Source organism: Pogona vitticeps, chromosome 2 (genome assembly GCF_051106095.1).
Source record: "Pogona vitticeps strain Pit_001003342236 chromosome 2, PviZW2.1, whole genome shotgun sequence".
Classification (NCBI taxonomy): domain Eukaryota; kingdom Metazoa; phylum Chordata; class Lepidosauria; order Squamata; family Agamidae; genus Pogona; species Pogona vitticeps.
Window position 1 is genome coordinate 160,700,197 of NC_135784.1, and position 12,720 is coordinate 160,712,916.

The 12,720-nt window shown below is 41.6% G+C and overlaps 1 protein-coding gene across 3 annotated transcripts in view; it reads right to left on the reverse strand.

Annotated features, from left to right (window-relative positions):
- PITPNC1 (phosphatidylinositol transfer protein cytoplasmic 1) overlaps positions 1-12,720 on the reverse strand; it is a 188,933-nt gene that overhangs the window by 15,109 nt on the left and 161,104 nt on the right. For all 3 annotated transcript variants that reach the window (XM_020782271.3, XM_020782276.3, XM_078384584.1), the window contains exon 6: positions 9,332-9,427. In XM_020782271.3, the coding sequence (XP_020637930.1) occupies positions 9,332-9,427 (96 nt within the window). The remainder of the gene's footprint in view (positions 1-9,331; positions 9,428-12,720) is intronic.

Sequence of the window (12,720 nt, forward strand, 5' to 3'; positions counted from 1 at the left end):
AACGGGTAGAGAAATGGGTTTGGTTTCCTGGCTCTGCCAAGGAAACTCACTGGGGGAATGGAACTGGTAAAACCACCCCTTAAATATTTCTCTTACCTTGAAATGAGGGTGGTTATAAGTGAGTTCTAACTTGATGGCACCTCACACAACACACACAATCTGCTCCAACTTGACCACACATAACATTTTCTAAATAAATGCACATTTCAGACATTATCATGTCAAATCAAGACTACTTTGAGTGGTCAGCAAATATATTTCTGAAAATAGTGACTTCAATTCCCCCTTCCTTCACAGACAGTTATGGCCTTAGGCTTCTTCTTTCTTTCTTTCTTTCTTTCTTTCTTTCTTTCTTTCTTTCTTTCTTTCTTTCTTTCTTTCTTTCTTTCTTTCTTTCTTTCTTTCTTTCTTTCTTTCTTTCTTTCTTTCTTTCTTTCTTTCTTTCTTTCTTTCTTTCTTTTTGCTTTAGCTCTAAGAGGAAAATCAAGCACAGGGTGGCAGCAGTGTTTTTGCCTGGTTAGCACCCAATACCGAAAATGCTATTTTTAAAACAGTCTGCATTTGTCATTACAATGTACTGAAATATGGAGCAATTTGTGTGAATTGCTAGCAAATTTAGTCTGCTGAAATGAGTTTGCCTCATAAATTATGTGTGACAGAGAACAGAGACCAAGGGAGGGCATTCTAAATTAAGTGGTTAAAATAAGGTCTTAATAGCAGAACAATTATGTTCTGAACAAGACAGATGGTGGATGAAAACCCACAACAGTGAGGCAGGAGTGAACCTTCATGCTTTCAGAACAAGGATTTGTAGTGATCTTGAAAGGGCACAAATCCTATTTTTAGAGTTTTAAAAAACCCTGACCTCATTGAGAAGTGAATTCTGTCTAGCCTGAAGACTGAGGAGTGTAAAACAGTATACCTGGCTTCTAGAACACAGCGTCATGAGCTCAAGGGAACTTCACATTTGTTTTTATTTTAACAGTACACATGCCTGTGCGCACACACTTCATAGCATTTTACAGTGGCGTTTGGAAGTGGGAGTTTTCGTCATAGCTTTGTGGCACAGCATGGTGAGGCAGGACTGTTCAGCAATGGCTCTTTGGACTCTGGTCATGAACTTTATTTCCAAACATGGACAGTTTTATATTTCATGTAATTACTCATCAGGAATGTTGGCACGTCTTTGGGTCCAAGTCCTGAATATGAGCCTTTCGGTCTGAGTCCCAAGTCAGTGCCTCGAGTTGTCTCCTCTGCTCCCTCCCCCCGAGCAGACAACTCTGGACTTGAGGCTTGGGACTCACTCAGACCCTGCCCATGTGTCACCCAGCTGATAGGCTGGGGCCTGCACAGGGCCGGGGGGGGGGTCAACTTCCCTTCCCAGAGCTGGCCCCTGCCTCTGAAGATGCACCGGCTTGTCAGCTGGGTGGTGGTGGGTGCATAGGTGGAAGCAACAGCTGGATCCTGGAAGGGAAGCCAGGCCTGCTGCCTCTAAGGATGGCAGGAGTGGCGGCCTCCCTCCCCCTCAGCTAATCACCCTGATTGAGGAGCGCCTGGGCAGAGGGAGCAGAGGCAGCAGCAGTGCAGGCTGCCTTCTGTGAATGGCCACCTCCCAGCAGATTGCCCCGATCTGCCGAAAAGTGGGCTCAAGGAGCGCCCGGACTCCTTGAAGGCTGTGGCGGCGGCGGCAGCAGCAGCGGTGGCGGCCTGGTGGCTTCGGCTGTGCAGGCTTCTAGGGTCCTGGGCACTGTAGCCCAGTTGATGGCCCTGGCGCACTGGGAGGCAGGCTCAAGGAGTGCCCAGATGGGCGGGATATAAATCAAATAAATAAATAAATAAATAAATATTTATTTATTTTATATCCTGCCTATCTGGTCGGTTAAGACCACTCTATAATATAAATACAGGCTCCCTGAAAGCAGCACCGCCGCTGGGGGGGAGGGAGGTTAGAGTCAGAGTCAGGAGCAGGTAGAGAGGCCCCTAAGAGGGACTCGAAATATGACTCACGAAAATGGTTCTGAGTTGCAAGTCTGAGCCTTTAAAAAAAAGAGAAGACCCAAGTCGAGTCTGACTTAAGTTGGACTTGACAGCGACTCGTGACTCCCCAACCCTGCTACTAATCAAATAAAGCTGTACTTCCTCATTTGAGCTCCATGCTTATGTTAGGTATTATGTTTTGGAGCAACATTCCATTACAGACCTTTGTGGAAGGAACCTATTCTTTTGATCCATTTCAGCCTGCATTTAGGTCTGGTTTTGGGGTGGTCGTGGTGACCCTGACAAATAACATTCTTCAAGAGAGAGAAACCAGGAAAGTGCAATTGCTTGATGTCTCATCTGTTGGTACCGCTGACCACAGTGTCTTCCTAGCCCATCTCCATGCTGGCATCCTACTGAACTTCCACTGAGCCGAATGTCCTGCCATGTAGTAATGTGGGATCACTCCACTTGTGCATGTACTACTGTAGTGCAAGCAGGGGGCAGATGCTCCTCATGGAGATCACTGGTCGAGCAACAGCAATGTTTGCACAAGCAGCAAAATCTTTAGATTGTTTCATGCAATCCTGTTCACATATATTCTTAATTATTCTCGTGGACTGAATGTTTCAATACAAGAAAGAGGAAAATATTGTAGCACCATTCCTGAATAATATTAGTACTAAGTAAGTATGTATCCGTGAAGGCTTTCATGGCTGGGATCTAATAGTTGTTGTGGGTTTTTCAGGCTCTTTGGCCATGTTCTGAAGGTTGTTCTTCCTGACGTTTCACCAGTCTCTGTGGCCGGCATCTTCAGAGGACAGCATTCTGTGCTCTGGTGGTCCTCTGTTGATGCTGTCCTCTGAAGATGCCGGCCACAGAGACTGGTGAAACGTCAGGAAGAACAACCTTCAGAACATGGCCAAAGAGCCTGAAAAACCCACAACAACCACTAAGTAAGTATGTTTGGTGAGAATTATGTTGAAGAACTGCAGTGAGACATTCTTGAATTTGTTTCTAACATGTTTTGCTCTAGAAATGGAAAAGAGAAAGTCACATGCATTTTGCCTTCTCTGTTTTGAGTAGATCCAAAATAAAACAGAAATTACTGTTCTCTTTCACTGAACATCAGAAAAAAAAAGAGGTGCCGGAACAAAAACTCATGAGATTGAAAGCTGACAGAATGTGACACTCATCACTCTGACAGTTGTGAAATGTACGAAACCAATCCATGGAAAATATGCCTGGAACAAGGACTTATTTTTGATTCAAACGTTGCTGCCAAGTGGCATGTTGGACCTTAAGTTTTTGTGGTTTCCTCATCCGCCCACTCCTCCACCCCATGCAATCCTCTACACGTGAGACTTCAGTGGCACAGCGCTACAGTAAAAAAGAAAAAAAAGGGAAAAAGTAAGAGAGATGGAAATATGAGGTGCCATTAGTCCAATGAGCACAGTAATGCATGAAAGGGTGGAAGCGAGAATTGGAGGCCTTCAGCATGGAATGGCTGAGCTGATGTGGTGTCATGAATGTTCTGAGTGCTGAAGAACCAAACTGGAATGTTTCGTGGACTTTTAAACATGGTCTGTTTAGAGTCATCCTCCTCTTAAGGACAGAGGAGATCGCTTCACCTGGATTTACAACCATATCATGTCCAGAGATATCCATCAGTGGCCACAGATAAGTAAGCTGTTCAGGGAGAGATTCTATGCAAAAAGCTAGCAGGCAGGGAGAAACACAGAGCCATGGAGCCAAAGGGAAAAAAAAGGTCACTGGATTAAGAAACTGAGAGAAAAGTAGGGAGAGAAGACAGATGCCTAGAGAAATCTTAAAGTTAAGCACATGTTGAAGATACAGTCAAGTCCAAGGTTTTGGCCTTTGTATAGTTCAAACCCTATATTAGCTGGGAATGATTATTATTATTATTTTTCGGATTGGTAGAGGAGCAAACAAGAGGAAGGGAAAGCTTATCACCCCACCTCCCTTTCTTTTTCTGACCCATTGCCCAAAGGTGGGCCATGGCTGTCGGCCTTCCTTATGCATTGCTTGTGATATTACACTGCTTCAACTTTTTGCCACCAGAGGGACCATCAAAGAACAAGTTGCACAGAAATTCTTTTCCATAAAATGGTCCCGAAATGGTCAAATTGTATCCTGTCAGCAGTTAAGGCATACATTGCATTCCTTGTACTCAGAGAAACAGTATTGATGGAAATGTTCTTCTGTTATTTAGCAGCATGCCATACATCGTAAAACTTGATGCTGAGGCATAGCAAATGGGCCTTGAAAAATTTCAGGAAAAGCACACCTGATTTTTATGCCACCAAATTAATCTTGTCACCATGAAATTTAACAGTGTATAATTAGAAACACAGTGACATGTTAGAATGTTACCTTTATACTGCATACATAGAGTAATCTGCTCTACAGACAGGTTCAAAGCTTGGCCGGCTTAATTGACTGTGTATTCCCTACGGCTACCATTCCTATGGAATAAAAAAAAAATGCCGGGTACAGCTAAAGTAATAAGCAGCTGAGTCATTTCCCAAGGTGATGTATAGGCTGGCTCCAAGTGCATGACAGATGTGTTCCCTCACAAACTGTAATAAATGCCCTGTCACCATCAATATGTTGCCGTGAACTGCTGTACGTTATGTAATTGTTGTAACGGTTTTCCCCTCTGGAATAATAATTTCCTGTACATTTTCAACATTTCCATTCATTATCCATGCAAACAGATCCCTTGACGGAGAGTGACCAGATCCTGTAAACTGCTTGGTTCTGAATACTACTGTACTGTATATGAGATTGTTATATTTGAAGACAAAGAGTGATAGGATGACACAACCTTTAGAGCATCTGTTTTCAGGTGAGGACCGGTTCATTCTGAAGCGGAGGCCAGATTGTGTCAATTGACCACAGCTGCTCCTAGCCCGTGGCCAAGTCTATTTTCACTTTTTAATTCTACGCCAGCGGAAAACAACATCCAGAATGCGGGGCTGAATGCAGCTTCAGCTGTTACCTTTGCAAGACCAATTTCCCACTTCTCTGTATGGCTCCAAGGACAGGATTGGATCTGGGCAAAGCCAGATACAGCTATAAATACCAGATTAATAATATATATATTATATAATATATTACTATATTATATAATATATAAATATCAGGTAAATAAGATTTCCAGTGGTCAGATACGTCATTAATCTAATTTATAAATCCCCTTTCTCTAGCAGAACCAGAATCCTACAAATATAATCCCAAGCAAAACCCAAGCATTCCCACCCACCCACCCCCAACCACCCTATTTTCTGGTTATACAACCATTCTAGTTCCTTGGAGCGGAAGTTGGAGTTTTCCTTTTAAAAGCACAATATTTTAGTGTGTGTCACAGACCCATAAGCAGTGCAGTCTAGCTGAAAAGCAGGGCCAGCCCCATCATTAGAAAGAATTAACATCATTAGAAAGAATTAAGCAACTTCCTCAGGTGAAAGAATTAAGCAACTTCCTCAGGTGAACGGATGCTGAGGGGCAACAGTAGCACCTTCCTGACTGTCCCTTTGTTTCTGTTGCAGGGCAAAGCTATCCATGTCATAAAGCCTTTCTAAGGCACCTTAAACTAGCCTTGTGCTTCTATGCTAGAAGGCGCTATCCCACTGCAAGTGATAAAGTAAGATAAAGGTGCAAACCTGGTTAGCTTCTGTACATGGCCTGGGGAGGGGGCAACATCTTGGCCTTTACCTCAGGCAGCAAAATACTGTGAGTCTGCCTTGCCACAAACCTGTTGAATGGAGCACTCTTAAAGTGTTTCAGTGATGCCATTTCTGTCATACTTTATGAGCTTACAGAGTGCAGCTGCCAGAGATGGAAGCAACAGGTCCCCTTTGGCTTATGCCCTGTAACCCTTCACCTTCTCTGACTCTCTGTTGTGCCTCATAACATTTCTGTCAAGATCATGGAATATTTTCTCCCTTGGGTTTCAGAAGCCAGTTCAAAATTATAAAATATTATTGAGAAGACACATGGCTGAGTGTACGAAGATATTGATGGTACACCTTGTTCAATAGGCACTGGACAAAAAATTTGAAAGCAACTATACAAAGAGTACAGTTGAATTTTGAATAAGACAGATAATGCAGCAAAGCATAACACAAATTCAGAAGATAGACTGCTATTCTGGGTTTTGACAGGCACACACACACACACACACACAGAGAGAGAGAGAGAGAGAGAGAGAGAGAGAGATTTATCCTTGAACTGATATTTTCAGGAAGGAAGGTGAAAGAACTGAGGCAAATATTGGTGATGAGAGATTAAATCCTAGACCTTAACGGTGAATTGAAATAACTAGGTCCAGATGGTATTTACACAAGAGCTGTTTAAAAACTTCTGATGTGAAAATTTATGCCTCATGGAAGGCATAAACAAGACATGATGCAAATAGCTTGCTTCCACTTGGGTTCCCATCAAATGGTATTCAGAAATGTACTGCTTCTCATATGGAAGGCTATGTAAAGGGATCATGACTAGACATCATTGTTCGTCTGATCACAATTAATTTGTCAATTCACATTTTAAAGCCCCTCTAAGTTGCAGCTTCAGTGTGTCTTGAATGTTCTACCGTGGAGCTTCATTGCTGTTTTTGAATTATGAGGGGGGGAACATTCTCCCTGTGCATACCATGAAGACTTTTATAAATCTCTGCCATGCATACCTTTAATTCTCTTTTTTCCAAAATAAAAAGCTTAACAGTAGAGCATTCAGGACACATTCAGGTTTCTAATCATGATCCCTTTACACAGCTTTCCAGCTGATGGCCTTCTAGGCCCCTTACAACTCAATTATTCTATGCTTCTATAGGAGAAACAGTACATTTCTGAATACCATTCAGTGGGAACCCCAGCAGAAGTGAATTTCTGTCCTCATATCTTGTTTATGAGTCTTCCCTAGGCAACTGGTTAGCTGCTGTAGGAACAGGATGCTGGAGAGTACCTTTGATATGACCTAGTAGGACTCTTCTTAGATTCTTACATTCTACCTTTTCAGGTGGGGAACTTTAACAGGTCCATGGCTCTAATTGTCCCCTTGCAGGATCCATCACAGGCTGCACCTCTGTCCTCAAGGTGAGGTTGGGCACAGTTAAACTGAGAGAGGCCAGAAGCTCACTTTAATTGAACAATGCAACAACAACAAAAAGAGCTTTTCTGGTAAAGTGAGGCTATGCACCTTGCATTAGAGGAGAATCGTTGCTCCTAGAAATGCCCAAGAGAGGCAGTTTTCCACGTTAAAAGCAAAAAAGAGGAGCTAGTGGTATTCCAGATGGTGCAAGTAGCTCAGAAACAGGGCAAGGAGCTGCCTCTGACCTATAGGGCTTCATTCTGCCCCCCCCCCGCTCTACAATAATATGGTTTTAGTGACAGACTTCTTTCATAATCCAAAAGACAACAAAAACCTTTCTCATAAATCAACAAGGATTTCTAGATGCTCCTCATAAACAGCTTTGGGATTACCTGATGAGGGTGCAGATGTACAGAATGGAGCCTTTGAGAAAGATAAATGAAATAATCACATATAAAAACCTCTGTTCTAATTTGTCTAACAGAATTAAGAATTCCTATGACTTAAAAATAGTTCTAAAGCTAGGTTTCTTTGGTTTAAATGTGTATGGTTCTTATCTGCTGGCAAGTTGAATTGATTTATAGTGACTCTGACAAGGTTTTAAAGGTAAATGAGATGTTTAAGGAGTGGTTTTACCAGTTCCATGACCCTCAATGAGTTTTCAGAACTTAGCAAGAATCCAAACCTAGTCCATCACTCTATCCATTACACCACACTGGGCATCATAAATGTGTATTAAAGTGTGCTGCTTACTAACAATGTGCATTGGCAAAAACATTTACTAAGGCCCCAAACCAGTTGAATTACTTTAAAGAAATAAAGAACAACTGAATTTACAAAAAAGCTACTGATAGTTATTATATTAAAGAAATAAAGAACAACTGAATTTACAAAAAAGCTACTGATAGTTATTATATATATATAGCCTCTATTATAAGAGATACTGTAATATGATAATCGTATTATCTCTGGTATGGGTGCAGCCACATATGTTACAGATGGCCTGTGACAAAGACGTTTTTAATACAGTATTTGGGAAATCATGCGTGAGACAATCTTTCACGTTTGAAAAAAAATCAGGCATCAAACTAATCCCATGCTTATGTCCTGAAAAACCATGACAAAACAGAGCAAGCAAATTTTCAGATGAGGTAAAGTAAGGAAGAACTGAGCGTTCTGCACTCAGATGCTTTCAACAGCTAAGAAATTTTCTCTTCTAACTGTAAGCTGCATGTAACACCTGTTTTTGCTCCCAAAGGCCATTTCTTAATAGGGTATCAGCTGCTGTGGAACAAAAACAGGAGTAACTATTTAAATTTTTTATTAAAAATTAAACAAAATATAGAAAATATCACAAAAAACTCCAAAAGAAAACAATAATCCAGATAATCATATATTGCACCAAAGAAAAAGATGTAAAATCAAAAATATATGCCCATTCATACAAATTCAGCCAATGGATTAGACCGGTATGTCACTTCAAAGGCTGTTATGACAGTCAGGTGGTAAATCTGTCTCATTATTGCTACTCCTGTCCTCTGAAGATGCCAGCCACAGAGACTAGCGAAACGTTAGGAAGAACAAACTTCAGAACACGGCCAAAGAGCCCGAAAAACCCACAACAACCATTAGTCTCATTATTGTTAATAACACAATCGGGTGCTATTTTGATCCTGTCCCACATTTGGGTTTCCTACAGGGAACTGACTGGCAGCCACCATGAGAACAGGATGCTGGATTAGACAGGTCTTTTGGTTTGATCTATCATACCCTGTTTCCCTGAAAATAAGACCGAACCTGAAAATAAGACCTAATATGATTTTTCAGAATGCTCGTAATATAAGCCCTACCTCAAAAATAAGCCCTAGTTAAGTGAATCTCCACCCTCCACCATTGTGCAGCATTGTGCAACCAGAAGAAGATGACATGACTGTAAAATAAAACATCCCCTGAAAATAAGCCCTAATGTGTTTTTTGGAGCAAAAATTAATACATATAGGACCCTGTCTTATTTTTGGGGAAACATGGTAGTTCTCATGTCTGTTCACTAAGAATTAAATTCTATAATCCATTTTACCCTGTATTTGACATATGTGTTTGTGTGTGAGAATTCTTCTTACCACCACTTGATACAATGAAAAACAGATGACCAAAATATCTTGGGGTAAGACTATTCATCCCAAAAGAACCCAGTTGTCTTAACAGGTTTCTTGCACAATGCAGAAACTCCTTTACTCACCTCCGATTCTTTGTAATAGCGCTCAGGAATTTCATCACAGGCGATATCAATAAAGCAGACTTCTCTGTCGAGATCTTTGGCTTCGTTGTCAAATATCTGTAGAATTTAAAATGAGCATCCTTCAGTGTTATGATGAGCATGAAAGCTGAGCCATGCAAACGCTGCAACCAAGAAATGGCATATCTTAAATAACAACAATTTAAGTTCCAAAAACAGCAGGGTATGTTCTTGGCAACACCTCATAGTTTTACAGGGCTAGCTTGCAGTACATACACAGTGCAGCTGCAAGCAGGAACTCAAGAGCATAGTTCAGACTTCTGGAAATCTTTTTCGCTGCAAAGTCTTCAAGTTCTTATTCTTGCAAGAGAACAACTTTAAAACATGATCTATAAACAATATTGCCCCACAGCTCATAGGGCCAGGTGGTCATTTTCCTGCCCCGAGAACTTCCGCCTATCTCTCCTTGTGGCTCTGGCCCTACTACTACAGTACATCTAATGCTTGCATAAACAAAGAATAATATATGTACTTTTCAGTCTTATTGTTGCATGGCCCCTACTTTAGTGAATCGTGAGGAGTTCCAGGAGGAATGTTTGGGTTTCCCTGGCAGGGAGACCTTTTGCGCCCTATTTTGTGTCTTTGTAGGATTTGTTATAGAACTAAGACCAACCTGGATGCCGAGAGGCATTCTTTTGAAGGCAGCAGATCTGCTTATTCTGAATCAGATCTTCCAGAAGCTTGATATGTCACAAGGGCCTTCATTCTACTTATCTCTCTTCCTTTCTTTGCTTCTCTGTTCTAAGCATCAAAATTTGTTTTCTCTCACCCACACCCACCGACATACTTAGTGCAGATTCACCAATCATTTTCCCCAAGCTCTGATAACATTCAACCATAAGGGAGAGATTCTCAGGCATTTCCTATCTATTTAGCCCCCATTCATTAACCATTCTGGGCTATTAAGTAACAGGCATTAACTATTCTTCCTACTGAATGTGGGGTCAAAGGAAGAAAATTATCTGTGGACAGCAGAAATAACTAGCTGTGGCATCAGAAATCTATCTGGAGAGAGGGAGAGAGAAGGAGCAAAGTATCATTCCAGGTAGATGAGCTGGTCCCACATATTGAGATTTCAGAAAGAAAAGCAACCATGCGAGAGCTCCTCAAAACGTGTTTTCTTTGCAACAAGCCCTATTGAGGAATGTAGGTAAACTGAGGGATTGTTTACATGTAGCATGTGTTAAGTGAATTCTTACAATATGAAAAAGGGCTTTCAAGCAAGAAAGGGTCACTTCACAGACTTTTTCTTGACATACAGATGAGAGACTGAAGGCTTTACTTTTGAACCAAGAATGCAGATTCCCAACGGAAGGAAGACAAGAGCAAACTGAGACACCTGGGCTCTGTAATCCGAGGAAACACGCTGCCTGTTGTCATGTGTCCAAAATGGCCATCTCTGGTTCACAAGAATGCCACTTTCACCAACGAGGAGAGACGAATATGCAGGTTAAAAGAAGTTGAATGTGCCATGGTTCAGTCAGCATCCTGAAGAATAAGGATGTCTATAAAAGGTGTAGCCTTCCTTGGACCAAGGCCTGCAGCTGAACCATCCAAGAATGACTTAGATGCTGACGGACAAAATACACCTTTCCTTCAGGTAAGGCCAGGAAGGACAAATGGGGACTGAACTGCACGTGCTTCCTGTCTCCCTGCTGGCACGGCCACGGGCACTCCTGGCTCCCAATTCTAGCGAGCCAAAAGTTCAGAAAAGAATAATCACTCCTCCTGAATGGACTGCAGAAGTAGGCCTGTAACTCTGTTGCCTTCCAGAAGGCAGAAGAGCCAACACTGGGTTTTTTTCCTTCCTCAGGAAGATTGACTGCACCTCTCAATTTATCTGTGCCGTTGAAGATAAGAGTTAATTCTTTCCAGTCTTCTCTCTCCCCCCCCCCCCCACCAGAGGAGGGATGCCATCATGGCTAATATGACTTTGGACACAACAGCACATAAAAATATTGCTGTGTTGCACCTACATGCTCTTGCTCCTGCACTTCTTTTCCCGTTTATTTGACTTGTATGATCAGCTGCAACAATCTGAACTCTTTGCTTTTCCTTGTGTGACCAATGCATTCCACCTACCATTCTACTTGTCTGCGTTGAGTGTCTGTTGCATAAGTTATGCCATGCAAGGCTGATGATGTCACCAGCTGCAATATTTCTTAGGAATAGAACATTTCCAGTTTCTGCTTCAAAAGTCTCAAGGCTTCTGTGAAATCCTCTTCCTCATCAGGAAGCCATTGAGGTGTCTGGGATTGGGGGAAAGTCCTTAGCTAATGAAACTAGAGTTTTCCAGTAATTATCTTAGAATTAGGCACCACCTTGTCCCACAGCACCAAGGACTTCCCAATGACTAAAGGGATTCTACAGGATCCTCAGGTCCTCCAAGGGAGAAACCACAAATGTTTTATTTATGAAAAAGATCACTGCAGCTGGTGACATGATCAGCCTTACATGACATAACTTATGCAGCAGGATTTCAACCAATGTATTTTATGATTTCTTGGCTTGTAATGCTTTTTTTGGGGGGTCATACTCTCAAATGGAAAAATTAATGGAACCCTGCACTAAATCCACATTTCAAATGCTTCTTTTTAATAGCCAACAGCATTCAAGTCCACAATTCCATACCATAAAGTAGGAGGAAGAATACATAGCACCGTACACTGCACGTTGTCAAAGCCATTTATAACTTTTTTCTGGCATCTTGCATTGTTCATCCAAAGAAAGCAGCTCTGAGTCACCTCTGTTCAGACTTCAATTGCATAGAGATGATTCAGCCAAATCGCAGGATATATAGATTTGTTCCATACACTGCTTTTACATCTTTAACTGCATTTCTTCAGCAACTTGATTTTTTACTGATTAACGTGCATTTGATTTTCTTAACATTCATTTTTATACATTTCATTACTTATTTCACTGACTTTTTTTGAGTAACCTTTGCAGATGGTCTAAATAGTTATCCAATAATATTACATGTCAGGTGTTGTACATAACCACCATCCATTGCAAATGATGTTGTCCTTTGAATCACTAAGCACTTACCTAAATATGTCCTTGGGGTAGAAGCTGAAAAGCAACGGCAAGGGTATGCATCCTTGCCACAGTCCTCTCTCCACAGACCTATAAAGATCCATCTCCTGCCATCTGATGTTATATGTAACTCTCAGCTTTATACTGCCACTAGAGGATGCCAATTACACAGAGACTTCCATGGTTTACCAAGCATTCCAGCAGTTTGCCATTGTAGGACTTTGCCAAAGGCAATACTTATCTCCTCCCGGAGTATGCTGATTGACCAAACTTCAATAGTATTTTTGGGTCCTCAA